This window comes from Corvus cornix, chromosome 1A (assembly GCF_000738735.6).
Source record: "Corvus cornix cornix isolate S_Up_H32 chromosome 1A, ASM73873v5, whole genome shotgun sequence".
Taxonomy (NCBI): domain Eukaryota; kingdom Metazoa; phylum Chordata; class Aves; order Passeriformes; family Corvidae; genus Corvus; species Corvus cornix.
The window spans coordinates 72553440-72565773 of NC_047057.1; the positions used below are offsets into that span (position 1 = coordinate 72553440).

At 45.5% G+C, this 12334-nt stretch overlaps 1 protein-coding gene across 1 annotated transcript in view; it reads left to right on the forward strand.

The window, feature by feature from the left end:
* Positions 1–12334, forward strand: part of CACNA2D4 (calcium voltage-gated channel auxiliary subunit alpha2delta 4) — a 121576-nt gene that overhangs the window by 36832 nt on the left and 72410 nt on the right. Inside the window, exons 17-22 of the mRNA XM_010404121.3 lie at positions 324–410; positions 3667–3738; positions 7942–8003; positions 8707–8774; positions 8896–8941; positions 10394–10491. Coding sequence (XP_010402423.2) covers positions 324–410; positions 3667–3738; positions 7942–8003; positions 8707–8774; positions 8896–8941; positions 10394–10491 — 433 coding nt within the window. The remainder of the gene's footprint in view (positions 1–323; positions 411–3666; positions 3739–7941; positions 8004–8706; positions 8775–8895; positions 8942–10393; positions 10492–12334) is intronic.

Genomic DNA, 12334 nt, shown 5'->3' on the forward strand with positions numbered 1-12334 from the left:
AAATGTGTTGTACTGATCTGTTTAGAAGAAGGCCACAGCCTTCACCTGCACGTTTAGCTGTGTTCCTGTCTGTCCCTTGCTCCTGGAGCAGCCTGTCCCACTCGAACTCCCCTAGCCCCTAGCAGCCTGCATACAGAAATACGTGACATGGGACCAAGGAGATACTTGCACAAACGCTGCCTTCCTCGTCAGAGAATAAATGAGACACCCCTATTTTTCAAATTACACACCAGTTCTTAAAGGCTTAGCTTAGGAAGTTATCTAGCTGCTTACTTGAGTATTTTTCTTCCTTTTTTTCTTTTTTTTTTCTTTTTAAATGCCAGTATAAAGAAGGAAAGAAACTGAAGCCTAAGCCGAACTACAACAGTGTAGATCTCTCAGAAGTAGAGTGGGAAGACCGGGATGAAATAGTGAGTATCAGAAAGTGAATTCAGCCTTTTTTGTAGCACCTTCTTTCTACTACTTTGTGTGCCCGTACAGAAGGTGTGGGGGAGCAGTGGGCACTCCTGGTGGTTTTCTGTGCCTGACTGGCTCTGGCTAAGAGACAGGTGGTCTACAAGAGGACAAAGCATGAAGCTCCCCTACCAAGTGCTTGTCTTCCTTCCCAGTATGAGTCTTCCTTCTCGTGGAACAAAGAAGGAGAAGTGCTGGGAGGAGGAAGGAAGCACTTTGGAGGATGCTCCAGGGAGCCAGTCTGTGTGTGCAAGGCTCTGATGCTGCCTTAATACAGAGCCAGAGTAGTTGAGGAGTGTGGCAGTGCCCTGTGATGTCACCCATCCATGCAGAATGTGAGATGCAGCTGAAGCCACTCAACTAACGAGATCTGCAACAAGGAAGAAAGTACATTCATCAAGAGACTAAAGCTTGCAGTCACTATTAATAGTGGACACGGAGGATAAAGGACTTAGACACTTGGGTGGAAAAAAAATCCAGAAACCACCTTATTGCACTGAAAACAATAACTGACCAGAGGAAAAAGATTAAAAAAGAACCTTCTCTACTGTCTTTGGAGCAAAATTATTAAAAAGTGATAAAGAAGAAACAGCATGCACCTTTAATAGCTGCACATTGCTGCTTTGCACATCTAGGAACCCAGACAAAATCAGAATAAAGAGAGGTTCTTCTGTGGCTGGTTTCATTTTACTCAGAACTAGGAGGAAATAGATACTTAAATTACTAAGATAAGAACTGAATTTGGAGTAAGATAGAATTAGCTGTGAGACACATGCTTCTGGATTACAGGGGAGACTGCTGAGATAAACGGATCTGATGCTATAGATATCCACTTAAACAGGTAGGACAAACAGAGCAGCAAGAGGATTAAAGTAGCTACTGCCACTAGTGCAGGCCAAATACAAAGGCAACATCAAAGGAACTTGGGAAGTGGAAGAGTGGCAAATTGAGAAAGGGAACACAGCAGAACTGGCTGTGTAACATGGAAAGCAAGACAAAAATAAAGAGGTCCTACATACAGTGGAACCATCAAGATGCAAGTTGCCAGCAGCTTTGTATAGGTTCACTGATCTCTTATAGGACTTTGCTCCCACTGTAGTTTTCTCTCTCACTGGAGCCACTTTTAGATCTGTTCCTCTTTGCCTAGTTTGCTATTAAAAAAAAAAAATAAAAAAAAAAAAGTCCAGGAAATGAAAGGAATTTGCTTTGCTCTGATATTTATTTGGCTAATGGGTTCCTATCTGACCAGCTAACACTGACACCTGAATGCAAATATGATACCAAGTGTAAGGTTCTATAGGCAACCAGAGTAAAACTATCCAGGGGAAAAAAAACGTCATGAAGCCAGCATGAAAAACAAAAGCCACTTTGTGTTCTTGTACTGCATCTTCCAGAATAAAGAAAGGTTGCAGTCGCTGAGGGTGCAGAGACATTCAGTGACGTGAGTGATATCTGCAGTGTGACTTCAGCAAGTCTAGAGACTCTCAAGATACACCCACTGCAGTAGAAAGCTGCCAACATTTCAACACTCCGATTTGTAGCTATGGTATTAGATCAATGACAGACTCAACATCAGTTGCAGTATAATCTCAGCAACACTGATAAGCAGCACATTCAGACTGGAAAAAAATGCCCAAGTGCTAATGATGTGTAATACAGCCAGCTGCTAAAAAGAAATCCAGGGGAGGGAAGATGGCATTGCCTGGAAAATGCCAACTGATGCCACTTGCAGCCAGGCAGCAGCAAGGGCTTGGGCTTGCCTGTAAAGCAACACAGGGATATTCACAGTGTGAGAGGAAAAAGGGCCACAGTCTGATGGGGAAGCCATACAAGGAGTGGCTGAGGTCTCTTGGTCTGTTCAGCCTGGAGGAGGCTGAGGAGAGACCTCATTGCAGCTACAGCTTCCCTGAGAGGGGAAGAGGAGGGGCAGGCACTGGTCTCCTCTCTGCAGTGACCAGGGACAGGACCCGAGGGAATGGCCCGAAGCTGTGCCAGGGGAGGTTTAGGTTGGGTCTCATGAGAAGGTTTTTCCCCCCGAGGGTGGCTGGGCACTGGGCACAGCACCAGCCTGACGGAGCTCGGGAAGCGTTTGGACAACGCTCCAGGCACAGGGTGTGGCTCCTGGGGATGGTGCTGTGCAGGGCCAGGAGCTGGACTTGATGATCCTTGTTTCCAATTCAGGATATTCTATGATTCTAAACCCAGAACCCACAGCAAATCCTGCAGGCTGTCAGACCAGAACAGAGAGTATGCCGAGGCTCTGGAAGGAGGTCAAACACTCTTAGCCAAAAAGGAGTAATATTACCAGTCAGTGTTTTCATTTCCAAGATGTGGGCCTTGGGAAACGTGAGCTTCATATTCTAGGTCTGTAAATAACCCACATCAAACAGCCATAATAAACAAAACCGTGGCCTTGTAAAGCCAGTGCAGTTGAGACTGGCTAGCACCTGAATGGGGGCCTGTCTCTGGAAGTAAGGAAACAATTTGTGAATGAGTAAGTTACTTTCCACCTATTTTTTTCTATCCAGCCTGAAGCAATAGACTTGATATGCTCTGGCAGGCTGGACCTGAAGTCAAAGCCTCTGTATTTATGGAAAAATTTCCTGGATCTTTCTTGCAAGAGGCTGGGAGTCACTGTGAAGATTACATTTTACTTTTGGAACCTGGATTGAATAAAGTGGTCTCCTCACTGCCTATCCTGCTCTCACACAGTCTTGCTTTGCTGTGCTAAACAGCTGCTTTGCTGCACCTCAGAAGTGGTGCTGAATACAGCCTATAATTTATAAATCAGTTTTAAAAATGTCAAAGAGCTTTGGATTCAGTCTGAGGGAGTTAGTGGGTTTCTCAGTTTTCTCCTCTTCCAGGCTCTCAAAGCACTGTGCTAATGAATTTCTGGCTGCCAAACAGTGAAGTCTGTAACTGGGACTGGCAATTTCATAGATTCCAGATCCTTTCTTTTTGCTAAAAAGACATATCAACAAGCTTTCAGGATAAACTATTACTATTCTTTATCACTTATCAGCTTGACCGTACAAGGATTTTGACCACTGCAAACAGGTTTTCTGTTCAAAAGAAGCAAGACAGAGCTGGGGAGGAGAGGGAACCAACAGTGATTCTTTCTGCCAGCCCATGTGTGTTAATGACAAGTGGCTCTGTTCATTCCTGCTCTGCCCTGCCTGGAGTCACTAATACCAAGCTTGTTCACCTCTGCAGCTGAGAACTGCTATGATCAATGGGGAAACAGGCTACCTCTCTATGGATGTGAAGGTCCCCGTGGACAAAGGGGTAAGAAATTATCCTTCTGTTCAGGTCACACAGGGGAGTGGATGGGAAGTGGATGCTGAAAAACCACAAAGGATGTGGTTTTTAATGTTCAGCATTCCTGAGCGTGAGGATTTTATTGTTTCACCACGTATATAACGCATGTGCTAAAGACATACAAGAGAGCATCATTAGAAGTGCTCATTACACCTACCAATATTCTGCTCCTGGAAAGGCATTGGAAACGTCTCTCAGCTCCCTACTTTGTCCAGGCAAAGCCAAAAAGCATGTTGTTCATTGTTTATAGGGCTGTGAAATGAATCAGAGATCTTCAAGAGTTAGAATGCTGAACTGACTTAGAACGAGATTTGGAGACTATTTTGCCACCCTCTTTCCCTACCCAAAACCACTCATGAAAACTTAGTCCCTCACTTCGTCAGACTGTGATTCCCTTTATCCAGGTCCAGGATTAAATTTCTATGCAAATATTTGCAGAGGTTTTATGAAAAGCCTTAGTGAAATGGAGACTTTTGAACACTCCCTACCAGCTCTAGGGCAGGGTTATACATCTTCCTATGGAGTCAGTGTGAAATTATCTTGTACGTTTATGTTCACTGGTACTTTTTCATTCACGTTTATTTAACTCTCTCAAAGATTTTGGCTTTCATCGTTTCCTGTTAGGAAGTATTCCAGAGTCCTGCAAGTTACACTGCCCAGAAGTCTTCCATATTTCAGGAAAATTTTCCATCCTTTATAGAGGGCATTTTTTTCAGCAGCTGGCTGAACTGCTCCCATGCTAAGCCACAGTCAGCACCAATTAACAAACCAAATGCTCCCAGCCACTGCTGAAATGGTGCCATTTCCTAATGAAGACACCCCTCTGTTTCCTCTGAGTGCTTGTCCTGCTAGATCTTGTCACTAATTTTTTTCTCTCTTTTCTTGGTGTTTGCAACGCTCAGGTACCTGTCAATGGCTTTGCCTTTTGTCTCCTGGGCTTTGCCAACATCTGCATTTGAAATATTTGCACACTTCTCAGCTATTATGACTGTTCTGTTGATTCTTCTATCGTTTCTGGTGCACAAGTACCAGGGCATCACTGAATTATGTGCCTGTTTCCCTGTTGCTGTGTACAAAGCAGCTATTCTCTGCAATAGGGTATTTCTGAACAGGGAGCCCCCAGTCTCCTTTCTGCTGTCCCTTCAATTTTTGTTCCCTCCCACGGCTGCGCTGGAACTGCCACCCTCACTTCTGTGTTTCTTAGCTATTTTTTCCAGTTGCCATTTTTCCACATGGAACCCACTTCTCCTTTTCATCCAGCCTTTCTAATTTTAAGGGCTGTTGAGACACTTTTTTCAGTATGCAGAGAAATGTTGTTCTATTTTGTCTTACAGATAGATCCCTGTGCAGAAGGGCTGCTAAGGCAGATTCTGTTCCTCCCATTAGATTTTTTTCACCTGATGGCCTGTTGTTTACTGTTTCTTTTTGTTTACAGTGCTGCAGCTGGTTCTCCCTCCATATCTTATTTAAGCCCACTTTAACCGATTCTTTGGAATAAACGTTCATGAGAAGCTGTTTCAAGTACTTTATATAAACCCAGATATATTGTATATCCTTTATTTCCTTCATCCATTACCTTAGTTATTCTGTCAGAAAAGTAATCAAGGTTTTAAAGCAAGATCTATTCTTTGTAGGTCTAGATGGCTTATTTTGCTAGTTTAACCTCTTTGTGCACCCTCAGTAACACTTCTTCTGAGTCATCCAATGATAATCTTTGTAGTTCAATATTTTAGAGACATCCTTCTGCTCCCCTAGCCAGGGGAAAAAGAAGATAATAAAAAGTAGCCTTGGTAAAGAGATATTATTTGTTTCATTCTGCAGCTCTGGAAGCCTTATGAAGCACAGTAGGGGACTGAGGCTGAGTATGTGACAGTTTTACTGTTATCAGAATACACATGGCGTGGAAACCAGAAATGAAGCTCAGTAATTCCCACTTGTACTCTGCTAGCTGATGAAGCAGAGCAGCATCGAAACAAAGAAAGTGCTGACAGAGCCTTGAAACAAAGAGAATGAGGCAGCCAGACTGTGCAGAGAAGACCTGAGTGAAGGGGATAGAAATTATTCTGTCAGCCATGTAAATGTCAATACCCCACATTGATTTCAGGAAGGTATCGAGAACAGAGTGAGGTAGAGAGGGAAAAATAAGGAACAAATACAAGAGGCAGTCGTTAGGGAGATCTAGTGGCAGAACTGCCTTTGCTTGCAGCTTGAGTACAGAAGGGCTGTGAATGTGAAAGCAAAAGAGAGAGGACACGGGTAGAAGCTGTGGCAAAGCTCTGGAAATGGCAATAGCCAGGCCTGGATGCCTAGCACAGCATCCAGTCTGGAAAGCCACGTGTTCCCAGACTGCAGGGGATGGCAGTCCGCCGTCCTGTCACTGTGCCAACATGCCCAGGCTCTTCTCCCTTGATCCTCACTATGCAGCCAAGTCCTGCCTGATCATCCTCAGCCCCCCTTGGCTCAAGGGTGCCTCTGCTTCTCTTCCATCCCCTGGATAAGTGAGGGTACCTTCAGCTGTCTTGGGGATGGCTGGGCACACACCAGAAGAGGGGCAGGTTAGGGGGGAAAATGATGAGCAGAACAAGCCCTGCTAAAAGAAAGGGTCTCAGAGTAGTGGCCAGGTCTTTTCCATGCCTCCCTGCATCCATCATCAGATCAGACAGGCAAGAAAAGGGAGGGTTTTGTACCACCCACAGCCACCAAAACACCACCAAGTGACATTCTTTGGGGGTATCACAGCCCTTTGGAAGATCTTGCACATTGAGAGAAATAACTTCATGGAAAAGGTTATTTAAAAATTGGAATGGACTGCCCAGGGAGGTGGTGGAGTCACCATCCCTGGAGATGTTCAAGAAACCACTGGACACGGCACTCAGTGCTATGGTCTACTTGACAAGGTGGTGATAAGTCAAAGGATGGGCTTAGCGATCTCAGAGGTCTTTTCCAACCTTGTTGACTCTGTGTGGTCTTGGCACAGCAGAAGATCCTGTTGTTCAGCAGTACAGTTGCCACAGATGGAGGCAGAGAGAGGAGAAAGGGGCTAAGCTACCTGCCACCTCCTCACCTAACAATATCCTGAATCCCCATCACACCTAACGATATCCCCCAGCCCCATCAGCCCAGCGAGCACAAACTTGGTGCACACTGTGCAGCTGGAGCCCTTTGTGCCCCGCTCCACTTCCAGGGCTGCACAGCTCGAGCAGGTCAGAGCAGGCACAACTTTCCCTGGGGAACACTGAGTTTTCTGTGTTCACTCCCCTGTCTCCCACACACATCCTCTCACCTCGTTCTCAGACTGGGTCTAGGATTTTAAACATATTAGGGTTCATATACTGGCATAAGGCTTGGATAGAAACTTTCCAGAAACTTTTCTCCTTTGGAAAAGAGTTCCACTGAAATCAACACTTTCCTACAGGAAAAGGCCAGTCTGGCAAACAGATGAAGTTCTGAAGCAGCTTTCAATAATCTGAAATGTCTTCAGTTGAAATGTCAGTCTGAAAAAAATATTTGCATGGGAATCAGAATGGCTTGGATTTGAAACAGCACTTTTTTTCCAAATTGAAAATGTAAATTTTTTTTGTACTGATTTTTTAAACAAAATTGGAATATGCTAATGTTTTGTTCCACTCTGGCATGAAAGCAAATGTCAGGAATATCAGTGTTTCCCACAGGAGTGGGGAGATTTGGCCCTGGCTGCCCACCCACACAGAGGGTAGATTTGCCATTCTGCCTCTCCTTCAACTCCACCCCTCCTTCCTATCTGCCCCTGAGCCCCGCTCCTGCTGGAGATGATGATGATGATGATGTGCAAAGCTGTCAAGGTTGCTGTGTCTAGCAGAAGAGCAGCAGGGCCCCAGCACTTGTGCATGGAGGAGGCAAGAGGGAGGGCAGCTTCCCCCCACCCCTTCCTGCAGCCAGTGCAGGAGCCCTGGAACAAAGAAAGGTTTATCTGAAGCCCTTATTGGAAAGATAGAGTGGCTGGCCTGGATCCTGAAAGTCCCAGGGTGCTGGGTGTGCTGAATACTGCACATTCATCCCTGCCTCCAGCCAGCCCTAGCAGGGTGTGAGGTGTTGGTTTTGCCTAGCCTTGGGGACATGTATCCCAGGTCTCCATCACCACTACGCCCTTGGTGTGTCAGATGGTCTCTCTTATTCATCCTCTTATTTCAGAAACGAGTTCTCTTCCTCACCAATGATTATTTCTTCACGGACATCAGTGGCACACCCTTCAGGTGAGCAAGGACTCATGTGGCACCAATACAGTGTATCAGAAGTCTGATCAGAGACAGCAGATTGGTCCCTTCTCTTCATAAATCTTGCTACAAGTCATAGGTAGAGCAGTAGGCATAACTGACTTCTTTGTTCCTATAGCCATTAGGATATTATTTGGGGTCAATTCAAAAGGTATATTATGATTTACCTGAAATTCAGAGTCCAAAATCTATACCTTAGGTAAAGCATGTTGTTTCATTTCAGAGAAATGAGACAGCTTAAATTTTCATTTCCACTGAATATGGTGTATGGCTTTAAAAAACCTCAACATTGTTACACACTGAAAATTATAAAACAACAAATAACAAATGAATGAAATTGGGGGAGGGGAGGAAGGGGAGGGAGGGGGTGTTGGTTTTTTCCCCCCAGCTGAGATGGTTTGAAGCTGGCACAGATTTGAGAAATGTTATCGTTGACCTGGACCTACAATGTTGGCCAAAATAGTTGTCACCAGCAATGCCTCAGAGCTCTGCATACAGTTTCCTTAGCCCCCTGTGCTGAAATCGGATCTCACTTAATCCTCTTCCAGTGATGTTCTTGTGTGTAATAGCTGTGGAGGGAGTTAATGTCTTTAAGGGTTGTGACTGCAGGGAATGCAGTGTCATGTTTGGGAATGCCACCTCTCCTTGCTGACAAGCCCTCTGTTTTCCTTCTTGCCCACAGCCTGGGTGTTGTGCTGTCCAGGGGGCACGGGGAGTACATTCTGCTGGGGAACACGTCAGTGGAAGAAGGTAGGTTAATCTGAAAGGGACAAGGGAGCTACTCTGAATGTCCCCACTTCACTTCTCCTTCAGAGCCTGCATGTGTCTGTCTGCTTCCTCACTGAATACTCCATGTACTCTCTGGTTTCAGGTTTGCACGACCTGCTCCAGCCAGACTTGTCTTTAGCAAATGAATGGTAAGTGGAGGAAATCCTGTCAGTGACACAGGACTTTGTCATGATATTTGGGCAAAGTTCCCAGCAATCTGGCTCGAGTTCACCACCCTCTGTGGCCCAGACAAAAAGCAGTGCTGTTCAGGTGCTGTATCTGCAAAGACCTGGTTGTCTCCATGCAGTTGAGTTTCACCTTTTCCTTTGGGACATCCCATCAAGACCTGGCACATTCCTCTCCTAAGAAACAGCTGAGATTTATCCTCAGTCTTCTGTGCTCAGACTTACTTTGTTCCCCCTCGTGTTGCTCAGAATCGTCTTACAAAACCTACAGTATGTCAGACCTGTTAGGGAATTTTGTTGCAAGCTTGGTGAGAGATTCAAATGCTTTTTAAAATTCTAGTTTTATTTTTGGTTGGCATCCTTCTGAACTGAGCCTAGACCTAACTTCTGGTGAACATGAAGGTGATTTATGACCCCTGTTTCAATAGCAAGCAGAACTTATGGTTTTGCTTGGTTTGGATATGAAACAGGGTGAAGCACGGCACTTTCCATTTATTGCTGTGAGGTTTGGGGTTTTCATGAACCCAACATTCAGTCCCACTCAGTCACATGAACCCAGGCTGTATCAAAGCCAAAATAACTATATTCAAGAATCCCTGCACCCCTTCTCACCTCTCATTACACTGTCAAGTTTCACAAGCAGCACATTTGAGACACAAACAGCGACTTCTCCTTTTACTCCTGACTTCAGGTGTCAGCTTACCACACTTTACATATTCATTTCTCTTAGACTTTCTCATAAATCACTCCTTTCAGCCCCTTTATGAGTTTTGATTCTCTCTTATAACCCCTTCCTCTCCCTTGTCCTGACAACGGAGCGGTCAAAATTGGAAACAGGATTAAAAGACTGGTTTCTTTTACAGCACAGAGCATTTCCAATACATTCTTCCACTTCTCCCTAAACTGTGTCCTGAGGCTCCTGCAGTTGTCCCTGTGGGACAGCTTTTGTTGTCACCCTATCACACTGCAGGATCATTCCTCATATCACATTTTGTTCCTCTCTTTATTTTTTCTGCTTCTGGTCTGCTCTCACATTGCACATGACCCTCTGCTTTTCAGGTCTCTCCATCACAGTGTTATTGTCTGTACAGGCACACGTACACATCTTACACAGCTTAGCGCAGGAGGCTGCTGGCAGGATTTGGAACAGCTCTGTTGCATGGTGAGCTTATGCTGGAGAACACAGCAGCCCCACTAAGCACAGCAGTTGGGTTAATTGGTGTTTGGTTTAGTGGTAGGGTTTGACTTACAGTCACATTGTTGGATTTAGAGTGGGCACAACATGCAGCAATGGTAAAGACTTTGTAGACCAAGGTTTCTTGCTGACTTTCTTTTTGCAGTTATTATCTTCCAGGAGCATTTGTTTGACTGTTGTTTCTCTTTGCCCTTTTGGGCTTCTTCTCCACTTCCCACCAGGATTTACTGCATCACCGACATTGATCCCGACCACCGAAAGCTCAGCCAGCTGGAGGCTGTGATCCGTTTCCTCACTGGAGAGGAGCCTGACCTGGAATGTGAGTCCCAGGCACTGAAAGGGCCCTGCTGGGGTCTTCCTGTACCCATCACAAGGGAGAGGGGACTGTGACAAACTGATTGGTGTCAGACTGAACTCCTGTGCCGTTTGCTCACACAGGCAGGACTGAACTCAAGCCAGATTAATTCACAAGTGGAAATGAGCTGAGGATCCACCTCCTTGTCTCTGTCAGGGGATTTTTTCCATTTCAAAGCTGACACAAAACTCAACCTTATTGGAGGTCTCAACATAGGAAATACTGGAAAATGGAAGGCTTGAATGGAGCTTGGCAGGGGCTGCACACCAGGTTTAAGACTGACTGACTGGGCTAGAGGGGGCAATAGCAGAAGCCAGGAAAAGTGCTGAGATGATTCAGTTTCCCAGGGACCCCAGGCATCATCCTCCAAGGACTCACGGTGCCCTCTAGAGAGAGATGGATTCTTTCAGAACAAGGATTATTAATTTCGTTTTCCAAACACAGCAGGTAACTGATCCAGGAGAAAAAAGTGGTCACAGGATTATCATCTTTCCTGCTCCCCCTGCTGCTCATCCCTTGCACCAGGTCCCATTTTCCTACAGTTGATACAGCACCACTAAAGAATGGGATCTCTATCAGGGGGCAGAGATGGGCAGCTGTACACAGGAATTCCTTACAGCAATTGGGTTTTAGGATGTCCTTCAGCCCCCTTAGCTGTGCCAAGTACAAGCTTTTGCCTGTAATGCTGCACCTGAGAGTCAGGCACAAAGCTTTGGCACAAGGATGGGAATCTCTTAAAAGTAAAATCAACTGTAATCTGGTAATTCTTCCTCTCTTGCACAATGTGAGCAGTCCCCTCCTGGCTGTCCTTGGGGTAGGCTGGAAAGAGGAGATGTATGAGTTGAAGAGGCCAGGGAAGAGGAAAGTTTCAGGAGAGCTGACGGTGAGAAATACGCAGACTTGGAAGTGCTGTGGAGGAAAAATATGATTTGAACACATCCTAGACATGGGGGGCCTGAAGAGGGAAAGATCTCATGATGGGCTCTGATTTTGAGGCTTGAATAACAACTATGGAGAGGAGGATCCCGAGATCTGTGACAAAGAAATTTGGGAGAACTTGAGATAAAACATTAAGGGACACCTGGAACATCAACCCAGAAAGTTCAGTGCCAGAAACACTGAAGTGATGGGTGTTCTAGGTGGCTCCACCTAGAACAGCACTGAAAGGGGCATTTCTGCACAATGGTCACCATGTTCTCACCAATTAGTGCAAGCAGGGCAATAGAGAAACAAAGCAGGTCAAAGAAATGGGATTCTGGGGCACGTCATTTAGAACATGATGATACCTGGAAGATTCCTAATCGCTTCTTAGCTCCAGTGCAAAGGGGATTAGAGTCAGAGCCTGGACTGGCTTGAGCATCTGGTGAAAACCAGGACAGGACAATGTTTTGTGACTCACAGTAAGGAAGGAGGGCTAACAGAGAAGCCAGTGAGCAAAGGGACAGAGTAGAAGCCACAAAAAAGTCATTAGTGGTTTTGAAGGAAGCTACTTGAGTGGAAGATGGTGGCTGGTATCCTCTCTACAGGATACCCAGAAGAAAGTTCAAGGCAGGGATTTGAGGCAATGGCTATGGACAGCCTGTTCAATGGAAGAGTCAAGTGAAGGTCTAATGAATAACTTCAGTTGAAAGCCTCTCACTTGCCCACACTTGTTTGGGCACCACCCTTCCACAGAGTTTGGAGGGGAACGGGTCTGATGATTTTGAATATTAGGAAGAAATTCTTCGCAGAAAGGGTGATTAGTTATTGGAACAGCTGCCCAGGGAGATGGTGGGGTCACTGTCCCTGGAGGCGTTTAAGGAAAGAC